The 20,991-nt window shown below is 41.4% G+C and overlaps 1 protein-coding gene, 1 long non-coding RNA gene and 1 pseudogene across 4 annotated transcripts in view; 2 read left to right on the forward strand and 1 right to left on the reverse strand.

The window, feature by feature from the left end:
- LOC138167779 (zinc finger protein 420-like) overlaps positions 1-3,548 on the forward strand; it is a 28,206-nt gene extending 24,658 nt beyond the window's left edge. For all 3 annotated transcript variants that reach the window (XM_069096746.1, XM_069096745.1, XM_069096748.1), the window contains one exon: positions 1-3,548. This exon is cut by the window's left edge and continues 244 nt beyond it. In XM_069096746.1, coding sequence (XP_068952847.1) covers positions 1-1,264 — 1,264 coding nt within the window. In that variant the 3' untranslated portion in view covers positions 1,265-3,548.
- Positions 1-20,991, reverse strand: part of LOC138167790 (uncharacterized) — a 57,935-nt gene that overhangs the window by 15,927 nt on the left and 21,017 nt on the right. The window lies entirely within an intron of this gene.
- LOC138167782 (sphingomyelin synthase-related protein 1 pseudogene) lies at positions 7,717-13,908 on the forward strand (annotated as a pseudogene).

Consider the following 20,991-nt stretch of genomic DNA (forward strand, 5'->3'; position numbering starts at 1 on the left):
AGAGAAACCTTATGAATGTAGTGAATGTAGGAAGGCATTCAGGAGCAAACACAACCTTGCTGCGCATCAGAGAATTCATACTGGAGAGAAACCTTATGAATGTAGTGAATGTGGGAAGCGCTGCAGGGATAAGACACAACTTACAATACATCTCCGCATTCATACTGGAGAAAAACCTTATGAATGTATTGAATGCAGGAAGGCCTTCAAGAGTAAGACACAACTTAGAGTTCACCAACGAATTCATACTGGAGAGAAACCTTATGAATGTAATGAATGTGGAAAGGCTTTCAGATATAGTACACAACTTGCATTGCATCACAGAATTCATACCGAAGAGAATTCTTATGAATGTAGTAAATGTGGGAAGGCCTTCAGGAATAATTCAGAATTTAGACTTCATCAGAGAATTCATACTGAAGAGAATCCTTATGAATGTAATGAATGTGGGAAGGCCTTCAGGAGTAACTCACAACTTAGAGTTCATCAGACAATTCATACTGGAAACATTCTTCATGAATGTAAGGAGTGTGGCAAGGCATTTCTCTTTAACTCAGAACTTATTCGACATCAAAGAATTCATACTGGTGAAAAACCTTATAGTTGTATTCATTGTGGAAAGGCCTTCTTCAGAAAGCAAGATCTTAATGTACATCAGAGAATTCATACTGGAGAGAAACCTTATAAATGTGGAAAATGTGGAAAGGCCTTCAGGAGGAAGAACCATCTTATTGGACATCAGAGAATTCATATTGGAGTGATGTTTAATGAAGATAAGGAGTGTGAGAAGGATTTCCATTACAGCTCAGATCTTACTCTGCCTCCAAAAAATCATACTAGAGAAAAACCTTATCAATGCAGTGAATGTGGAAAGGCCTGTAGGGATAAGACAGAACTTACAGTGCATCACAGAACTCATACTGGAGAGAAACCTTATGAATGTACCAAATGTGGAAGGGCCTTCACGAGGAAGTCACATCTTTCTGATCATCAGAGCATTCATATTGGAGAGAAGCGTTATGAATGTAAGGAATGTGGGAAGGGTTTTCTCCACAACTCAGAATTTGTTGTACATCAAAGATGTCATACTGGGGAGAATCCTTATGAATGTAGTGAATGTGGGAAGGTTTTCAGGAGCAAGAAGCTTTTGACTTCCCATCAAAGAATTCATACTAGAAAGAAACTTTATCAATGTAGTGAATATTGGGAGGCATTCAAGAGTAAGACACAGCTTACAGTACATCAGAGAATTCATCCTCGATAGAAACATTGTCGAATGTAAGGATTGTATGAAAGCTTTTCGCTGGAACTCAGATCTTCCTCCACATTGAATAATGCAACTGGAGAGAAACCATATGAATTTAATGAATGTTGAAAGGCCCTCAGGAGTAAGACACAATTTACTGTACATAAATGAATACTGGAGAGAAACCATATGAATGTGGAAATTACTACAAGAGGAAGGAATATCTATACATCAGAGAATTTATAGTGGAGACATCCTTAATAAAAGTAAGGAGTGTTGGCTTTCTCTTATAACTCAGATCTTATTCAGCATAAAAAAAAAATTCATGCTGAAGAGAAACCTAATGAATTTAATGAATGGGAAGACCTGCAATGTGAGGATACAACTTACTCAACCCCAAGGAATTCATTCAGGAAAGAAACCTTAAGGGTATAATGCATGTAGGATGGCCTTTAGATAAAGAACACTACTTTACACCCAGCAGTGAATTCATCCTGGAGATATTCCTCATGAATGTAAAGAGTGGGGAGGCCTTCTATTACAAATGAGATCTTATTAGACATAAAAAAGTCATGTTGGAGAAAAACCTCGTGTAAGTAGTGAGTGTGGGAAATCCTTCAGGAAGAAGCCACATCTGTCTATCAGAGAATTCATCCTAGAGAAATTCTTTATGAATGTGAGTAGTGTGGGAAGGCCTTCCATCCCAAGTCAGAACTTTCTTAACTTAAGTGATTCAGTTTCTGAATGCAATGTATAACGAAGACCTTCCACCAGAATCTGTTTTACTCCACATCAGCGTGTTCATACTGGAGAGAAGCTTTTTGCATGCAATGAATGTGGAAAGACCTTCAGCCTGAATACACAACTTGCTCACTATCAAAGTATTATTCTGGAGAGAAACATTTGGGTTTGGGAATACCTTTAGACTAAGGGCTCTACTTTATGTCCATCAGAGAATTCCTACTAGAGGGATTCTTCATGACTAAGAAGAGTGGGAAAATTTTCCCCAGCTGTCTAGACTGTGATTCTCAGGCTTTGGATGCACATCAGAGATTCCTTATTTAGGCAATGGGAGGGGATAACCCTTCCCTCTGTAGAGGCCCATAAAGTGGCAAAAATTTATTTACTTATTTCTCCTTCCATGGAGCTTCATAGAGGTAGAGGTTATGTTGGTTCAGCCAGAGGTTATTGAATGGATGGTGGTATTGGGAGAACTTTAGTGTTCACTTGCATCTCTGGGCACATGTGATACAAGACTCTTTGAGTGACCTCTTGGAGATGAGATGAGCCTGATCCTAATGTGTGATGAATAATTGTTGAGGTATATTTTGTAATCTGAGCTGTTTTCCTAATGAGCTGCTTCTGCTCCTTTTCATTTGGATAACCACTGTGGACCATAAAGATTTGGAATCACCTTAATTAAAAGAAAGTATCACAAGGGACTGTGGCAGATGTTGATGTAATGTGGTTTCTGCCCTGTGCTCTGAATTGAAGTGCAGGTGAACAGCAAGATTTACTATGACCTTTTCATGGAGCCAAATGGCTTCATCTAATTAGTGACACATGAAAAGATGACTAAGATTCCCAGTATGGTTAAATAATATAAATAGTTTTCAATGAATTCAAAGTGACCAATAATAATGAAAAGGTTCCCTAAATCACTTGATTAGAGAAATGAAAACAACTTTGATGTAACATGTCACTACCTGAGATTGACCAATGTGAAAGAAGAGGACAATGACATTCTGGAGGGGATGCGGAAGAATAGGGACACTGCTGGCACAATTCAGAACTAGTCCAACCATTCTGGAGAACAGTTTGAAACTGGGCCCAAAGGGCTATGGAACTGCATACCCTTTGACACAGTAATACTGTGTTTCCCCGATAATAAGACCTGTCCCGAAAATAAGCCCTCCCCTTACTGTGTAAGATTCCTCTAAAATAAGCCCTCCCCCGAAAATAAGCCCTATTGAGATTGCTACTGTAGTGAAGGTGATCCCCTGCGCTACACGCTACATTACGGTACCCTCTGTATGCACCGTTCCCCTCCCCCCCTGGGTGAACCGCACGCCGTGCTCCGAGCTGCATCCAATCAGAGCTGCAGCAGTGAGCGCGTCATCCTGTTCTTCCCCAGTGATTTGCTTGCTGGCGCCATTGAGAGCAGTGCTGCGGAGGAGAGCTGAGGCAGGACAACATAAAAACCCAGTATGTAAGCGGGAGTGAGGGGGCATGATGGAGGAAAAAAGAAGAACTCAGGGGGCATGATGGAGTGAAAAGAAGGACTGATGGTCATAATTTTATTATTCTGTCTGTTTTGACCCCCAGACATGAGTACAAAAAGGAAGAGCTATACTGTTGAGTATAAGAAAGCAATTGTAGAGGAGTCACATGGCAAGAATCTTGCAGTTTTCTGTAAAGAAAAACTTTTGGATCTTCGAATGGTCAGAAAATGGAGAGCAGATTATAATAACCTCAATCAACAGGTGGATGAGGGAAAAGGGAAAAAGCGCAGGTCTGGATCAGGTCGGCAGCCCTTATATCCTGACTTGGAGATCCTCATTGGTGAATGGATTGCTGACAGGAGAGCAAAGGCCTTGGTTGTGCGCAGGGCTGATATTCAAGCATTTGCCCTTTCAATGGCACCAGAGTTTGAAATGGTCTCAGAAGGATTCAAAGCATCACAACACTGGTTGGACGGTTTCCTTCAACGGTATGAACTGTCCCTACGTAAGAAGATCAACAACACTGTTTAAGCTGGCAGATGATGAAGTTATTAAATGTGCACTTGCATTCAAGTCCTTTATTGATAGGATCGACATTTCCAAGTACCAAACCTGCAATATGATTGTTATGGATGAAATTGCAGTGTTTATGGGACAAGGATCTCAAACAACAATTCATCACAGGGGTGCAACATCAATCTACATTCCCACCACTGGCTATGAAAGTGCACGGGTCACCTGTGTTTTGGCAATTCGTTTGGATGGAAAGAAAGCCACACCTCTAATCATCAGTAAGGGCAAGAAAGATAAAATTGAACACACTGTATCTGGCATTTACGTTCTTGAAACCGAAAAAGCCTGGTGTACACAAGCCGTTATAAGAAAGTGGGTTGATTTAATGCTGCCACTTGTTATGCGAGGTAACCAAAGAGGTCTGATAGTCTGGGATTCAGCCAGCACTCACCGCGCTAAAGAAATGAAAAACTTCCTTGCAGAGAGAAGAATAGATCAAGTAATGATTCCTGCAGGAATGACTGCCTATCTCCAGACCCTTGATATTGCAATAAAGAAGCCATTCAAGGACCATTTGCGCATGGAAGTCAATGACTACATTGAAAATAGAATGGAAAGAAATCAGCGTGGAAACTTTGTGAAGCCCTGTCTGCAAGAAGTTGTGACTTGGGTGAAGAAGTCATGGGATAAAATTACTGACAGCTGTTTCGCCAAGGCACTACGAGCAGGTTACCTGGACAAGACATATTCATGTAAAGAGAGCTATATTGCTGGACATGACAGATTGGGTCCACTTCTGAAGGAAATGGAGGCGCAAGACATCCAGGACGGAATTCAGGGTATGGACACTTATGACGATGTTGTTGAAGAAGATGACATGCTCATTATTGAATAAAGGTACATTTTTTGGTTCACATTTACCTGTTTATTAAAATTGCTGTCAATTTTCATTAAAATAAGCCCTCTGGTGTTTTTCTGTCCAAAAAAATTAATAAGACAGTGTCTTATTATCATCGGGGAAACATGGTAACACTACTAGGTCTGTATGCTGAAGAGATCAAAGGAAAAGGACCTGTAGGTAAAAAAATGTTTATAGCAGCTCTTTTTGTGGTGGCAGAGATTTGGAAATTGAGGGGATGCCTGTCCACTGGGGAATGACTGAACATGTTGTGGTATGTTAATATAATGTAATACTATTTGGCTATAAGATGTGATGAGCAGGTGGATTTCTGAAAGACCTAGACGTACTCACATGACTCGATGCTGAGTGAAGTGAGCAAAACCAGAAGAAAATTGTACACAGTAACAGCAACATTGTGCAATGACCAACTTTCATAGACTTAGCTCTCATCTCAGCAATGCAGTGATATAATACAGTTCCCAAAGACTCGTAATAGAAAATGCTGATGTCATCCAGAGAAAGAACTGTGGAGTCTAAATGCTTATCAAAGGCTACTGGGGTATTTTCTTTATCATGGTTTTCCCCCTCAGTTCTGATTCTTCTTTCACAACATTACTAATATGGAAATATTTGTTAATATCATTGTGCATGTATAACCTATATCAAATTTCCATCCTGGGAGATGAGGTTTTAAAAACATTAAAACTCAAAAGTCTTAAAAAAAAAAGCAATTGTTAAAAATGTTTACATTTAATTGAAAAAAAACCTATTGGGGGGGGCAGGGAAGACTTACAGCATCTTGTTCTAGAGAATTGTTCTAGAGATTCAAGATTCTTCAGTTTAGTCAGATGATGTAAAATACTCATTAACAGAATAAGAAACTGAAAAATTGAAAAATCCAAGGTATAGATGACTCCTAATGGGGTTGAAGTGGGGAGGTGAGGATGGGGACTGTAGGACCAGAAGTAATCAAAAGTGAATTCTATCAAACATTCAAAATTAATTAGTTCCAAAATTATAGAAGTTATTTGCAGAAATAGCAAAAGAATGTATCTTACACAACTCCTCTGCCATAAATATGGACTACACACATAGGAGGGTTCAATAGAAAAACAACTTCAACATAATATCCCTAATGAACATGGATGCAAAATTTTTAAGTAAAATCTTAGCAAGAATGGCCTGAGAATAGTATAAGGCTTATTTTTATGAGCAGGATGGATTCATTCCATGATTGCTATATTAGTTTAATAGAAAGAAAACATCCGTATTAATAACAAAAAATGGAAATAATATGAATAGATGCAGAATTTCTTAACAAGTACTTCTAGTAAAAACTCTAGAAAACATGAATAAATGTACTTTTCCTTAATATGATGAATGGTATACTTTGTGGATACATATATATTCAACAGGTATACATTAATCATTCCTATACACAAACACAAAGACAGGAGTGGACATTTTATGTAATGCATATAAATTTCCGCTACAGCAAAATCAGGGGTGAATATTCTTTGTTGCCACATCTATTTTACATACTGTTAGAAATAATGGCTATAGAAATAAGGCCAAAAAATAAGTAGAATTAATAAAGAAAGGTGATGAAACAAAATGATCCCTTTTCAATGATAGGATGGTATATTTAAAGACCCTGTAGAGACAACTAAAGTTAATTTAAATAATGATTAATTTTAGCTGTATCACACATCCACACAAAGCATGAGCATTTCTATATCACACCAATGAAAACCAATAAGAAAAAAGTTACAAAATATTTAAACCTTACCTGCCAAGATATATATAAGAACTTCATAAATAAAAATATAAAACTTTTATTTAACGAAATAAAGGGAAACCTAAATAATTGGAAAACAATTATTTGGTCATGGATAGAATGCGACTTTCTTATCAGAATGGTAATGCTATTTTCATTCATTTTTTTTTTTTAGTGCCATACCATTCAAACTACCAAATGGTTATTTTATAAAATGAGAGGTTATTACAACATTCTGATGGAGAAAGAAAGGCCAAGAATCTCAGGGAGAAAAGGGCGCAAAAGAGGTTTAGCAGTGCCAAATCTCAAACTATGCTGCAAAGTAGTATTTTTAAAAATTTGTTGTTCCTGGGGTAGCTAGGTGATGCAGTGAATAAAGCACTGGCCCTGGAGTTCAAATGTGGCCTCAGATGCTTGACACACTGGCTGTGTGACTTTGAGCAAGTCACTTAACTCCAATTGCCAAGCCTTCCCCCCTTCAAGATATTTGTTCTTGTTTTAAAGAGATCATTCTGGGGAACATTAGGAATAGTAGCCTATTACTCAGCACAAAACATCTTTATCCCAGTTAGTGGGATAAAGACTCAATATCTGATAAATAGTTCTAGCAAAATAGTACAGCAATATGAAAGAAATGAGCTTTAGATCCAAACCTCTCATGTTACACAAAGATAAACTGCAAATGGATGTGGGATATAGATATAAAATATCACCTCATAAACACATTACAGCAACATGGAAGGATTAGTATGAAATATACAGATAAGAGTTAAAACTCATGACTAGGCAAGGGTTAGAAGGAATCACAGAAGACAAAGTGGATAATTTTGATTAAATTTTAAAAGTTTTGTACAAACAATAAAGCTTAGATTAAAAAGGAAATGGAGGGGGGGCAGGCGTGGGGTGGGTATAGGGGAGGGCTGCATTGGATCTCTTTGCAGCCAATTTCTCTTAGTAAAGTCTAACTTCCAGGATACATAAGGAACTGACTCAAATTTATATGGATAAGAACCATCGCACAATTTATAAGTGAGTTAACAATATGAACATTGGTTTCCCAAGGGAAAACCCACCAATATATATAGCTATGTGAAACGGTGCTCCAAATTATTACTGTTTGAAGATTGCAAATTAAAGCAGTTTAAGGCTCCACCTCAATCAGGTTAATAATGGTGAGGAAAAAACAAGAACATCAAAAATTTGAGCCATTATAGGTAAAAGGCACACGAATGAGCTATTGGAGGACTTTGGGTCCAACTTTTCTAAGAAGAAAGTTTGAAAATTTCTAACAGAGCGACTAACCCAGAATCACACAGCTTACTAAGTTTTGGAGGTACGATTTGAAAACTTTATTCCTATATCTTTATATATTCCTTTATTCCTAGTCCAGTACGGTATAAATTATACTCTGACTCTGAGGTACAGTACCAAATACTCCCAGGTAATCAATCTCCTATCCATCTGTTGTCTATGCCTGATCTTGCTTAGTTTCATGAGATGATGTGAGGTCACTTGTTTAGGACACATTCAGGATGATATAAACAGATAAAAGACACCCACAGGAAGTTGATTTGAATCCAGGAGTGTACAGTAAAGTGGTTTAACATCCTTTACCTTAACCTCTCTTCCATCTGTCCCTGTCTTCCTTGTCATCTAGGACATGTAAGATGGTATGCTTCATTTTTCAAATATTCTCTTCACTCAACATCAGAGGATCTAGAACGACCCACAGTGATATCATCCAAGACATTCATTTTATAAATTAGGAAAGTGTATTGAGATGTGTATTGACAGGGCATAGATCATATATTTAAACCCTCTTTCTTATGGTTCATTGGTTTCTGCTTGTATTCCAAAATGGTCATTTTCCTATGTATGCTTCCTGTGACCAAATAGGGAGGGAGTTGTAGACCAGGATGCTGTGACCCAAAGCATGTACATAATTTCTAAGAAATTTGTCTTTGCATTCCAATATAGGATCTCTGTTTTGTCCATTTCCCCTTGGATATGGATGTCTGTACAGAAGTTCACAAGGAGATAGTCCAATGTCTTTCCTAGGTTTAGTTCTAATCCTGACAAGGGCTAGTGGGAGGCACTTAGTCCATGATAGTTGGGTCTCAATTGTCAATTTAGTGAGCTGTCTCTTTATTTCCTGATTCATCTTTAACACCTTGGCAGAAAAGGAAGGGTGCCAAGGAGTGTGGAACTCCCAGGTCATTTCTAAGGTCTGGGCCAGAGATTTATGGACACTGTCAGTGAAATGTGTTCCCTGGTCTGAGTATCCTCTCCACCATCCCATATCTAGGAATGATTTGCTCAAGCAGTATTCGACTAACTGCGCAGTTGCCTGTGGCACAGGAAATGCCTCCACCCAAGAGGTTAGGTGATCTACTATGACCAGCAAGTATTTTAGGCAGCCTACTGGAGGCAGTTCTGTAAAATTTACCTGTATGTGTTGGAATGGCCTAATTCCCTGGACCTTCCCCCATCCGGAGTCTGGCGCTGGGCAAACTTATTTGTCTGTCGACAAACAAGGCAGCCATCCACCAATTGCTGTGCTAAGGTATATAGGCCTGGAGACACAAACCAGGTCAAAACTGCATCACACGTGTTCTGGACATCCCAGTGACTACCCTGGTGTAAGTGTTGCAGTACCTGCGTCATACTTGCTTTGGTCAAGACCCCTCCACCATCAGGGAGGAACCAGTGTCCGCATTTATGTTCTTGTGCCCCAAGAATTTGGGCCTTCTGTTTCTCTTCCTGAGAAAAGGAGGGGGAGGGGAGACTGGGAGGAAACAAAGGGATCAAGACCAACATGGGATCTGCCTGCCCTTCCTCCAGCCTCCTTAGCTTCCTCATCTGCAAGGCAGTTTCCTCTGGCCTCAAAAGATTCTCCCGGCTGATGGTCATTAACATGTATAATAGCAATGGCTTCGGCAATAACAGGTTTTCCAAAACTTTGCTTATTGGGCCAGTTCCTTTCCTCTGCTATTGATCATTCCCCGTTCTTCCCATGTCTTCCCAAATACATGTGCCACTCTTTAAGCATATTTTGAATCTGCATAAATGTTCCCTTCCCTTCTTTCCAGTAACTTTAGGACTGATTTAGTGCATGAAGCTCACATATCTGGGCAGACCAGAGTTTGGATAGTCCCCCTGCCTCAATGAGAGATCTTCTATCTCCATCTATTATAGCATTCCCATTTCTCTTCAACCACTGTAGAGGAACCATCTATGAACAGATTTACCCCTCCTGGGACAGTGGATTCTTGGAGATCTTCCCATACCTTGGTTTGGAGATCAATTATGACTAGGCAGTAATGTTCAGACCCTGAACTTGATTCCATGCTAGCAGTGAGGAAAGAGGCAGGGTTCAGGTTATTATCTTGGGATAATACCAAATCATCCTTTTCCAGTAAAATAGCCTCAAATGTCAAGATCTGAGAGTCAGTGAGTAACCTGCCTGCTATCTGATTGAGTATCACCCTCACCGGGTGTGGAACGCTCACTATAAGGCTCTCCCCAAAAGTCAACTTCTGACTCTCCTCAACTAGGGTGGCCATGGCAGCCACTGCCTGAATACAAGTGGACATCCCCAGGCAACACAGTCCAGAGTCTTGGAGAGGAAGGCTACTGGTCTTCTCTGCCCTCCTCTTATTTGTGCCAGAACCCCTAGGGCTACTCCCTTTTCTACATTTACAAAAAGATGAAAAGGCCTCTCTAGGGAAGGGAGAACCATCACTGTAAGGGAAGTCAGGGACTCTTTTAATTGAGCAAATTTCTTTCTACTGTTCTCATTCCACACTATATGGTCAGGTTCCTCATCCAATAGGTGTTGATACAGAGGTTTGGTCAGGACGGCATAGGAATCAATCCAATTCCTACAGTATCTCACCAGTCCTAAGAATTCCCAAAGCTCCTTTTTTGTTTGGGGAGTGGAGTCTGGAGGATCCCTGCCACTCCATCAGGATCCAATCTCTTTTACTCTTTACTAATTAGATGCCCTAAGTACTTGACTTCCCTTTTCACAAAACGTAGTTTTCATTTTGATAACTCAAAGTCCTTTCTCCCCTAAATAGTTTAATAGTTGTATGGAGGCTTTGGTAACCTCCTCTCTCATTGACTGTTACCAACAAGCCATCCATATACTGTAGAACCTGAGTACCAGGTGGGGTCCTAAATCCCTCCAAAATTGTTTCTAATATTTGCCCAAATAGGTTTGGTGACTCTGTATACCCCTGGGGGAGTACACACCACTTGTATTGTTGTTTCCTACCAGTCTCAGGGTCTTCCCATTCAAAGGCAAAGATATCCCTACTTTTTTTTTTCTTTAATGTGTACACTTTTGTTTGAACTGGTCTTAAGTCAGTGTACAGGTAAAGCTCCTCCCCTCCACCAAGTACTGGCACTAATCTTAAAACTTGCAGGGAGACTAAAAATCCTCATTCACATCTATGTTGTGGGCAGGGAGGGAACTTAGGGGGCCATTCACTATGGCTGACAATTTTTTTAAAAATAAAAGGAACAAGTATTAAAGCAGAAGATATGAAAAGTTTGTTGTTGATTTTTTAAAAGGTTATGTAATTTACATTTAAAGCAATACTAGTACCTTCCCCCTCCCCATTTGGATCTTTGTTAAGTTGCTTCTTCGCTCTAACAGAGGACAGCCTTCACAGAGGCTTGTAACTCTGTAACAATACATTATATGATATTTGAAATGACTATTAAAAAAAACAAAACAAATATACAGAGTCCTGAAAGAAACTTTGGGGATGTTTGCCTCCAACATATTTAGACTACTCATCACCAAGGGGAGGGGCGGCAGGAGGTGCGGGCCCTCCCCTCCCCCACCCCGAACCCTGGGGGGCCTAGGTGCTGGAAGGGGTCGTGACTGCCGAAGGAGACAATGGCAGCGCATAACCAATTCTGCATTCGCCATTGGACTACTAAGCATGTTGCTATATGGCTAAAAGATGAAGGTTTTTTTATGTGGACATCTTATGCAATAAACATAGACTTGATGGACTCACACTGCTCACACTGACTGAATATGACCTACAGTCACTTCCTCTGGAAATTAAAGTCTTGGGAGATATCAAAAGGCTGATATTATCAATACGTAAAGTGCAAAAAGTACATATTGATGTTTTTGAAGAGATGGGTTACAACTGTGACAGTCTCCTTGGCCCCACGTCACCTTACAGCAGTGTTATGTAAAGCTCAGAGTGGCTTTGTAATGGGGTACTGCTTGTGATGGACTTATCACTGACCTGAGTTCAGATCAGTACCAGTACATGGATGGGAAGAACAAACACATGGTTCGAAGATTAGAACCAGAATACTGGAAGACCATATTGAGTTGCATATATGTGTTCACAGCATTTGGGTTTACATCCTTCATCATGGTTATGGTACAAGAATGAGTGCCTGACATGCAGACTTATCCACCACTACCAGATATATTCCTAGATCGTGTCCCTAGGATTCCATGGGCCTTTGCCACGACAGAAGTGCATGATGTTGTTCTCTGTTACATCTGGCTACTGGTGCTTCTCCTTCACAAACATGGGTCAATACTTCTGCAAAGACTCTGTAGCCTGATGGGCACTGTATTCTTGCTTCGCTACTTTACCATGTTTGTGACTTCCCTCTCTGTGCCAGGACAGCACCTCCAGTGGTCTGGAAAGCTGTATGGCAGCATTTGGGAGAAACTGCACCAAGCCTTTGCCATGTGGAGTGGCTTTGGTATGGTGTACACGCTTGTGGAGATTATATGTTCAGTGGCCACACAATTGTCCTGACTGCTGAATTTCTTTGTTACTGAATATACACCAAGAAGCTGGAACTTCTTGCATACTCTGTCCTGGGTCCTGAACCTCTTTGGAATCTTCTTCATTCTGGCTGTACATAAATATTACTCTATTGATGTGTTTATTGCCTTTTATATCACCACAAGACTCTTTTTGTGTTACCATACTTTGACCAATACCAGAGCATATCAGCAGAGTAGGAGAGCAAGGATCTGGTTTCCCATGTTTTCTTTTTTTTTTAATGTAATGTTAATGGTACATGACCTAATGAGTATTGTTGGCCTTTTGGAAAACCTGAAGTAATGAAAAGATTAATTGGTTGAAGAATATGTCTTTATAAAGGGTTCATGATCAAATATACAGAAATGGTTTCAAAAACTATAACTTTATTTTTTTTCCCTTTTGTGTTTCTGAATGCCTTGTTACTTGGCTTATTAGTTGACAGAGTGGGACTTTCTGTGCTTAGCAAGGTCATGTTTGTAAAAAGTAAGCCTTGAATAGTCAAGAGTACTCAAGTATTTGAACAGAAAGCTCAAATAATCTTTCCTTTTAGGGGAGGGGCAGGAAAGAATACAGATTTTGTGTTTGTGTTTTGAGATAGGTATATTTCTTGTTGAAAAGATTTTTCCTGATTATGGCATGATTATTTTCAAAAAATTATATTTTGTGGAAGTTGACAAAAGAGTAAAAAAAAATTAAAAAGACTTCTCATCACCTTCACTGTTCCAGTTTTTAAATCCTGAGTCAAGCGTCAAAAAGAAAAAAATACAAAAACAAAAAAAGGCATGCTAATCTCATCTCTTTTGGGGGAGCAGTTATCATGTCATCATGTCACACCCTCTGACAAAAATAAAATAAAATAAAAACAACACAAACAGTCCATTTAGAAGCATTTGCAGTGGACAGTGGAGGGCCCAGATTCATCATACTCCTGCTTGCTGACCCACATCTGCTGGAAGGTGGAAAGAGACGCCAGGATGGAGCCTTTAATCCATAGTATTTGCACTTAAGTGGGTCAATGATCTTTATTTTCATTTTGTGCTGGGAGCTAGGGCTGTAATCTCCTTCTGCATCCTGTCAGCAATGCCTGGGTACATGGTGGTACCACCTGCCAATTCGGTGTTGGCATACAAATCCTTACGGATGTCAACATCACACTTCATGATTGAGTTGAAGGTAGTTTCATGGATTCCACAGGATTCCATACCTAAGAAAAATGGTTGGAAGAGAGCTTCTGGGTACTGGAACCTCTTGTTGCCATTGGTGATGACCTGACCATCAGAGAGCTCATAGCTCTTTTCCAGAGAGGATCTGGATGCAGCAGTGGCCATCTCCTGCTCAAAGTCTAAGGTGACATAACACAGCTTCTCCTTGATGTCACATATGATATCCCTGTGTCTGATTAAGGAGGTTCAGGATTCACGTGAACAGAACACAGCGCTGCAAAAGATCCAATATAGTTTATTTAGAATATAGGTGAATGGGAAGGAAACCGGAGATAACAGAGTAAAAGGCTTAGGAATAGTAAGATAAGAGCAACTGTGATTAACATATATATACATATTTACAATCATCACCAATGCCAGGAAGCACCAACACCTGACCACACAAGCTAAGGAATCCTGGGTACAGCCGTAAGGGTCCCAAGCAGGAGAGTCCCAGGCAGCACATCTCTTCCATGGGTGTGATTCCAATTTGGGGTCTGAATCTTACAGTTTAAGTAGTGCTGAGAACAAAAAAGGCATACTGCCAGATGTTTTTAGCAAGCATCATATCTTGTGTGAGGCCTGGGATGGAGGTCAATCCCCTTCCAAGAACGATGTTTCTTTGAATGGCTGATTTCAGGAGTTGGGCAGTTTTCATATCTCTTCTCAAGGATGTGGCCCGCTGTCCCAGGAGAGGAGCAGCCCTCACGTTCTCAGGATCCTCTGTTCCCAATCAGTTCAGGGTAATAGAAAGATCATATTGAGTTGGGGCCTTGGTTTGTATAATCTTATTCCTCACAGAGAGGCTTATGTTGCCCCTTCACCCTCTCAGCTATGGTGGTGAAACTGTACCCTCTCTCGGTCAGGATCTTCAAGAGGTAGTCCATCAGATCTCAGCCAGCCAGATCCAGATGGAGGATGGCATGGGGAAGGGCATAACCTTCATAAATGGGCACAGTATGGGTCACACCATCACCAGAGTCCATCACAATATCAGTAGTATGACCAGAGACATACAGGGACAGGGACAGCACAGCCAGGATGGTAATGTACATGGCTGGGGTATTAAATGTCTCAAACATAATCTGAGTCATCTTTTCTCTGTTGGCTTTGGGGTTCAGCGGGGCTTCTGTGAGTAGCACAGCGTGCTCTTCAGGGGCCACATGGAGCTCATTGTAGAAAGTATGATGCCATGTCTTCTCCATGTCATCCCAGTTGGTGATAATACCATGTTCAGTGGGGTACTTCAGGGTCAGAATACCTCTCTTGCTCTGGGCCTCATCCCCCACATAGCTGTCTTTCTGGCCTATAACCACCATTACACCCTGATGTCTGGGGCTCCCAACAATGGAAGGGAAGACAGCCCGAGGGGCATCGTCTCCTGCAAAGCCAGCTTTGCACATTCAATATCATCATCCATGGCGAACTTTGAAGTGGCAAATTTAAACCCTTAAAAGAGAAAGGAGGTGGTGCCACACCTGGAGGCAGGGGAGAGGCAAGTGCAGGCTGGGTGGAAGACCTCACAGCTAGATATCCCTACTTTCTAAATCTAGAGGGCAAGCCCAGAATTCAATCCTTCAAATCTATTACACTAAATCATTGACTAGATTCATGAATCTTTCCCATGATGGTATATGGGTCTGGAACCACAGGGGAAGAAGGGAATACTATCTTACTAATTTCTCTCAAATCCTGTACTAATCTATATGTGCCACCCCCCTTCTTTACTGGCAAGATGGGTGTGTTGATGCAGGAAATACAGGATTCCAGTTTTCCTTCTATCAGACCCTGAATGAGGGGTTGGAGTCCCTTTCTTCCCTTGAGAGAAATGGGGTATTGTTTCACCCTTACTGTTACCATGGTGATGGGGTACCTGGGGTCTAGATCAATTTGTGAAACCAACTTGTAAAACCAGTCTGTTCACTTGTAACTGCAATTTGTTCTTTCCCACCCTTGAGATCTGCCCCTTCTCCCTATCCCACATTCCATCTAGGCAACACCCTATGACCCCTTTGTTCTTACTTAATCTCTTCATTTCTTCTGGGCCTGGCTCACACCCTCCTTTATCCTTGCCTTTTGTCTCCTTAACGACCTGGCCCAAATCTTATCTAAACTGTCTATTCACATGCTCCTCTTGGTCAGCTCTGACCTTTGTCTATGCACTCAGGCCCCTCCTATCTGGTCAGCCCTGACAATGGCAGCCCTACCCTTTAAAGGTAAAAGCATGTACCCCTCTCACTCGCAAGTCCCCTAAAGGACTCTTGCTCAGGTCTCATGGAAGCTTAACAATAAACTTCTACAACTCTCACTCCAATTAAGCCTGAGACCTTGAATTCTTTCCAGATGCTATTGCAGGTTTTCTGGTCTTGGATAAGATCAGAATATCTGCTGAACCTATTGGGATCCCCTCCCCCATCAATGGGATCCTTCAGTCTTATTTTAATAGGAGTCACATTGACTTTACCTCGATTGGGAGGACCTGCCCAAACTTCAGGATTTATCCTGTTTTCTTCTTCCTCTTTTAACAAAGACAGCCTGAGGGGTATGATATTGGGGCCCAAGGGAATCAGCTGGATGGATAATTTGGTTAGTAAATCCGACCCTAAAAGGTTTATTCCTGCATCAGAACTAATAATAGCCTATTCAGGGCAATCAACCCTTGGTATTCAAACTCAAGTACCTCTGTGAGAGGGAAAGAGAAGGTTTGCCCCTTAACACCAGAAATCAGTAACTTTTCATTTGACAATTTAGTCCGATTTGCTGGCGGGGTTATAGATGATCTAGTAGCTCCAGTATTGGCCAGAAAAACAAATTCCTCCCTGTTGGGCCGCACCCTTAAATATCTAAGGGGCTGGGGGGGGGAGGGGGGGTTGTCTCTGTAAACCCCTGACATCCCTAGTCTTCGATCTCTAAAAGGGAGAAGATCTTTTGTTCCCTTTTCCAGACAGTCTCACTTCATGTGTCCCTCCTGGTTACATTCAAAACAAGTATGAGGAGCATGAGATATTCCCCCCTTATTTCCATTTTCCCAGTGAGTTCCAGGTTGGGACCCAAACGCCATGCACCGCCCTCTCCCTCTTCAGCTCCCTTGACTTCCCTGGGGATTTTTCACTTGCCCTGCCTGAAGCATCATTTTATGATATTCCTGGAGTAATTTATGGGTGCACTTATCCTGTTCATCCCCTCAGGCAACATTCACCCTCTAGGCTACCCTCAATAATTCTTCCATTGGTTTATTCTGCCACTCTTCAATTTTCTATTACTTTTTATTAATGTCTGGCCAAGCATTAATTACAAAATACAGCTTTAACCACACTTGGGCCATAGGATCATCTAAACTTAGACCAGAGAATTTTTTGATGTTTTCTTCCAATCTATTAAGAAAGGCAGAAAAAAAATTAAAAATTAAAAAAAAAAGAAAGGCAGATGGGGCCTCATCTTTCTCCTGCTGTATTTCCTGTACTTTGTTTAAATTCTGGTTCTTAGGCACTGCATTCTGAATTCCCTGGATCACCATGTTTCTAAGATCTTGTAGGTGGCCCCTGTGTATGGGGTTATTGTGGTCCCAATTGGGGTCTTGGAAAGGAAATTTTTCCTCTCCTCTCAGACCCCCTTGAGCCATAGGCGGGGATTCATCCCAAGCCTGCATAGCAGCCCACCTAATTTGTCCTCTCTCTTCCCCAGTAAATAATATATCCAAGATATATAATAATTCCCCCCAGGTATACAGATTGGGTCCTAAAAACTAATTAACCTCATCAGTTACCCCTGAGGGGTCCTCAATTAACTCCTTCATTTCTTTCTTAAAAGTTCTAATTTCAGTGCTACTTAAGGGGGCATTTACATAACCTATCCCCTGAGCCAGCTGTACTTCCTGAGGAGGAAAAGCTTTAGCAGCTTCTGTCTGCCCATGGAAAGGAAAACTTTCTTGATCTTTTATTAATTGCTTTAATTCCCTCCAGAGAGGGCAGTGTACAGGAGTGCCTGGCCTGCCCAAGTCAATTAAGTCCTCACCCCTCAATTCCCTTGGAGAGGGCAAAAAAGGAGGCGCCAAAGCTGGGCTAGGAAGTCCCAATGATGGAGGAATGTAGAGTGGGGGTAGGGAAAGGAAGGGGTCCTAGGGATGGGGCCTCTGTTCTTGTTCTTCTGATTTCTTTTTGTGCTTCTCCCTGTTCTTCTCTGTTAAAGCAAATTGTCCTACCCCAAATAGCCACAGGGCTGCATGTTCACTTTCCTCCAGATTAAAAGGCTCCTTAGAATTCACATACAGAACACATAGATGCTAAGAACAAAGTGAGAGGTCAGTGCAGTGTGGACTTTGGGACTTTTGGGACTCAGGGAGCAACTCTCTCTTCAGGAACTTTACTTATTACCGGGGTGAAAGGATAAAATTTTAATGTTCCAATTATTGAACAGCTGGAATTAGAATACCAAAATATAAGGACCCACAAAAGCTTGCTTTTAGTCCCAGAGGCTGGAGTAAATCTCCTGGGAAGAGATCTCATAACCAAACTCAATATCAGCCTGGTCTCACATGGACCTCCCAGAGTTCTTGTCAGAGGGAGGAAGTCAAAGAGCAAACAGACCCCCAGGTTTGGGCAGGCCCTACAAATCCAGGGAAGTTAGATATTAGCCCAATTAAGATAAAGCTAAAAGATCCATCTATGGTGGTTAGGGTAGTACCCTGTTTGGTTAGAGGGCAGACGGGGCCTCAAGCTGGTAATTGAGGGTTTGTTGTCAATGGGGTTTATTGAAGCTTGTATATCTCCTTTTAACACACCATTTCTCCCCATTAAGAAGAAGGATGGGAAAAACAGGATGGTTCAGGATTTGAGGGAAATCAATAAGATCGTCCTACCTTCTCATCCAGTGGTGCTGACCCTTATACCATCCTGTGAAAAATTCCAGAGGGCAGCTCATGGCTCAGTATGGTGGACCTGAAGGATGCCCTTTGGAGCTGCCCACTGGATGTGGGAAATAGAGATATATTTGCTTTCGAATGGTAGGACTCAGACACTGGCAGGAAGCAATAATACCGGTGGTATGTCTTACCTCAAGGTTACACTGAATCCCCAAACTTATTTGGCCAGGTTTTAGAACAAACATTAGAAGGTTTTGAAGCTCCCACCAGGACAAAGGTTTTTCAGTAGTAAATGACTTGCTTGTAACAGGGAAAAGAGAAATTGTTAGTACTACTACAATACAACTCTTGAACTTTTTAGGAAACCAGGGTTTCCAGGTATCACAAGATAAGCTACAGTTTGTGGAAAGAGAAGTGAAGTATTTAGGGCATTTGATTAGTAAAGGACAGAAGTTAGATCTTGCAAGAATAGAAGGAATTATACAGAGAGGCCCAAGACAAAGAAAGAGCTTAGAAAATTTGGGGGGCTGGTGGGATATTGTAGAAGCTGGATAGACTCCTACACAGCTCTGACAAAACCTTTATATAATCATTTAGAGGAAGAAAGGTTAAAAGAAATAGATTGGGGACAAGAGAGAACTTTAACCAGTTTAAAGGGCTGATGTGGGTTCCTGTTCTAATATTGCCCTCTTTGGACAAGCCTTCTCACTTGTGAATATAGACAAAGGTATGGCACTGGGAGTATTGGCTCAAATCAGGGGAGGACAGCAACACCTTGTGGCATTCCTATCAAAAATGTTAGATCCAGTGGCCAGGGGCTGGCCTACTTGTATCCAGGCTGTAGCTGCTATAGCCCTACTAGTAGAAGAGAGCGAGAGAATCACATTTGGAGGCTCTTTGATAGTCAGTGTGCCCCACCAAGTAAGAACTATCCTCAACCAAAGAGCAGGTAGATGGCTAACCGATTCATGAATTCTGAAGTATGAAGCCATACTCCTGGGAAAAGATGATTTAGTCCTAGCCCAAGATCACAATTTAAATCCACCTGAATTCCTCTCTGCCCCCATAGGGGAACATACAGTTGGTGAACATGATTGTTTAGACCTAACAGAATACCAAACTATAGTTTGAGGGGACCTGCAGGAATCACCATTGTTAGAAGAGGTGAACTAGTTTATAGATGGGTCATCCTGAGTTTTGGGAGGGAAGAGACTGAATGGATATGCAATAGTTGATGGAGACAATAATTCATTAGTTCAAGCTGGAAGTCTCCCCAGGGCGTGGTCAGTGCAAACCTGTGAATTGTATGCTCTGAATCAAGCTTTGAAACTGCTAAATAATAAGGAAGGATCAATTTATTACAGATTCTAAATATGTTTGGGGGGTGGCACATATATTTGGGAAAATATGAGAGGAAAGGGGAATGATTAATAGTAAAGGAGAGGAATTGGCTCATACAACCCTCCTGATGGAGGTACTGCAAAACCTAACATTACCCAAGACTGTTCCTATTGTACATGTAAAAGGGCATCAGGTGGGGAGAATATCTGAGGTCAGGGATAACCACCTTGCAGATGAAGAGGTGAGGAAGGCAGGGTATGAAGGGAAAGGAGAAGATAGTGAAGGAATGATGGTATTAATCCCTGCTCTGCCACCCAATCCACCTTCCCCATCCTTTACCAAGGAGGAGAAATTACAGGCCCATGATTTGGGTGCCCAAGAAGATGACAAGGGATGATGGTTTCTTCAAGATGGCAGAGAGGTACTGACCAAAGCAGGTATGAGGCAAATTTTATGTTATCTGCATCAAGGCAGTCATTGGGATGTCCAAAACCTGTGTGATGCTGTGCTCACTACCTTTGTGACTCCTGGGCTCTACACATTGGCTCAACAATTGGTGGAGGGATGCCTGATCTGCAGAAGGACAAATAAGGCTGCCTCGAACCGAGTCCAGGCTAGAGGAAGGCCCCCAGGATTGAGACCGTTTCAGAGTATACAGGTAGACTTTACCGAATTGCCTCCAGTGGGCCGCCTCAAATATTTATTGGTCATAGTGGACCACCTGATTTCATGGGTTGAGGCTTTTCCCTTCTCGGGGAACTGCCCCAGGGGTGGGCAAAATTCTATTGGAAAACATAATCCCTAGGTATAGAATAGTGGAACACATTGATTCAGATCAGGGCACCCATTTTACAGCAAGAGTTCTCCATGGTCTGATGCAGGCTCTGAAGATCTCTTGGGAGTTCCACACCCCTTTATACCCTCCCTCCTCAGGCAAGGTAGAAAGAATGAATCAAGAAATAAAACGACAATTGACTAAATTGAACCTAGAAACTGGGTTGCCTTGGACCAAGTGTCTTCCCCTTGCCCTACTAAGAATTAGGACTAAACCTCAAAGGGATATAGGATTATCACCTTATGAGTTGTTATATGGGCATCCATATCTCAGGAGGGAG

This window comes from Petaurus breviceps, unplaced genomic scaffold (genome assembly GCF_028583685.1).
Source record: "Petaurus breviceps papuanus isolate PSGF00001 unplaced genomic scaffold, PetGlider_PUasm1.0 305, whole genome shotgun sequence".
Classification (NCBI taxonomy): Eukaryota; Metazoa; Chordata; class Mammalia; order Diprotodontia; family Petauridae; genus Petaurus; species Petaurus breviceps.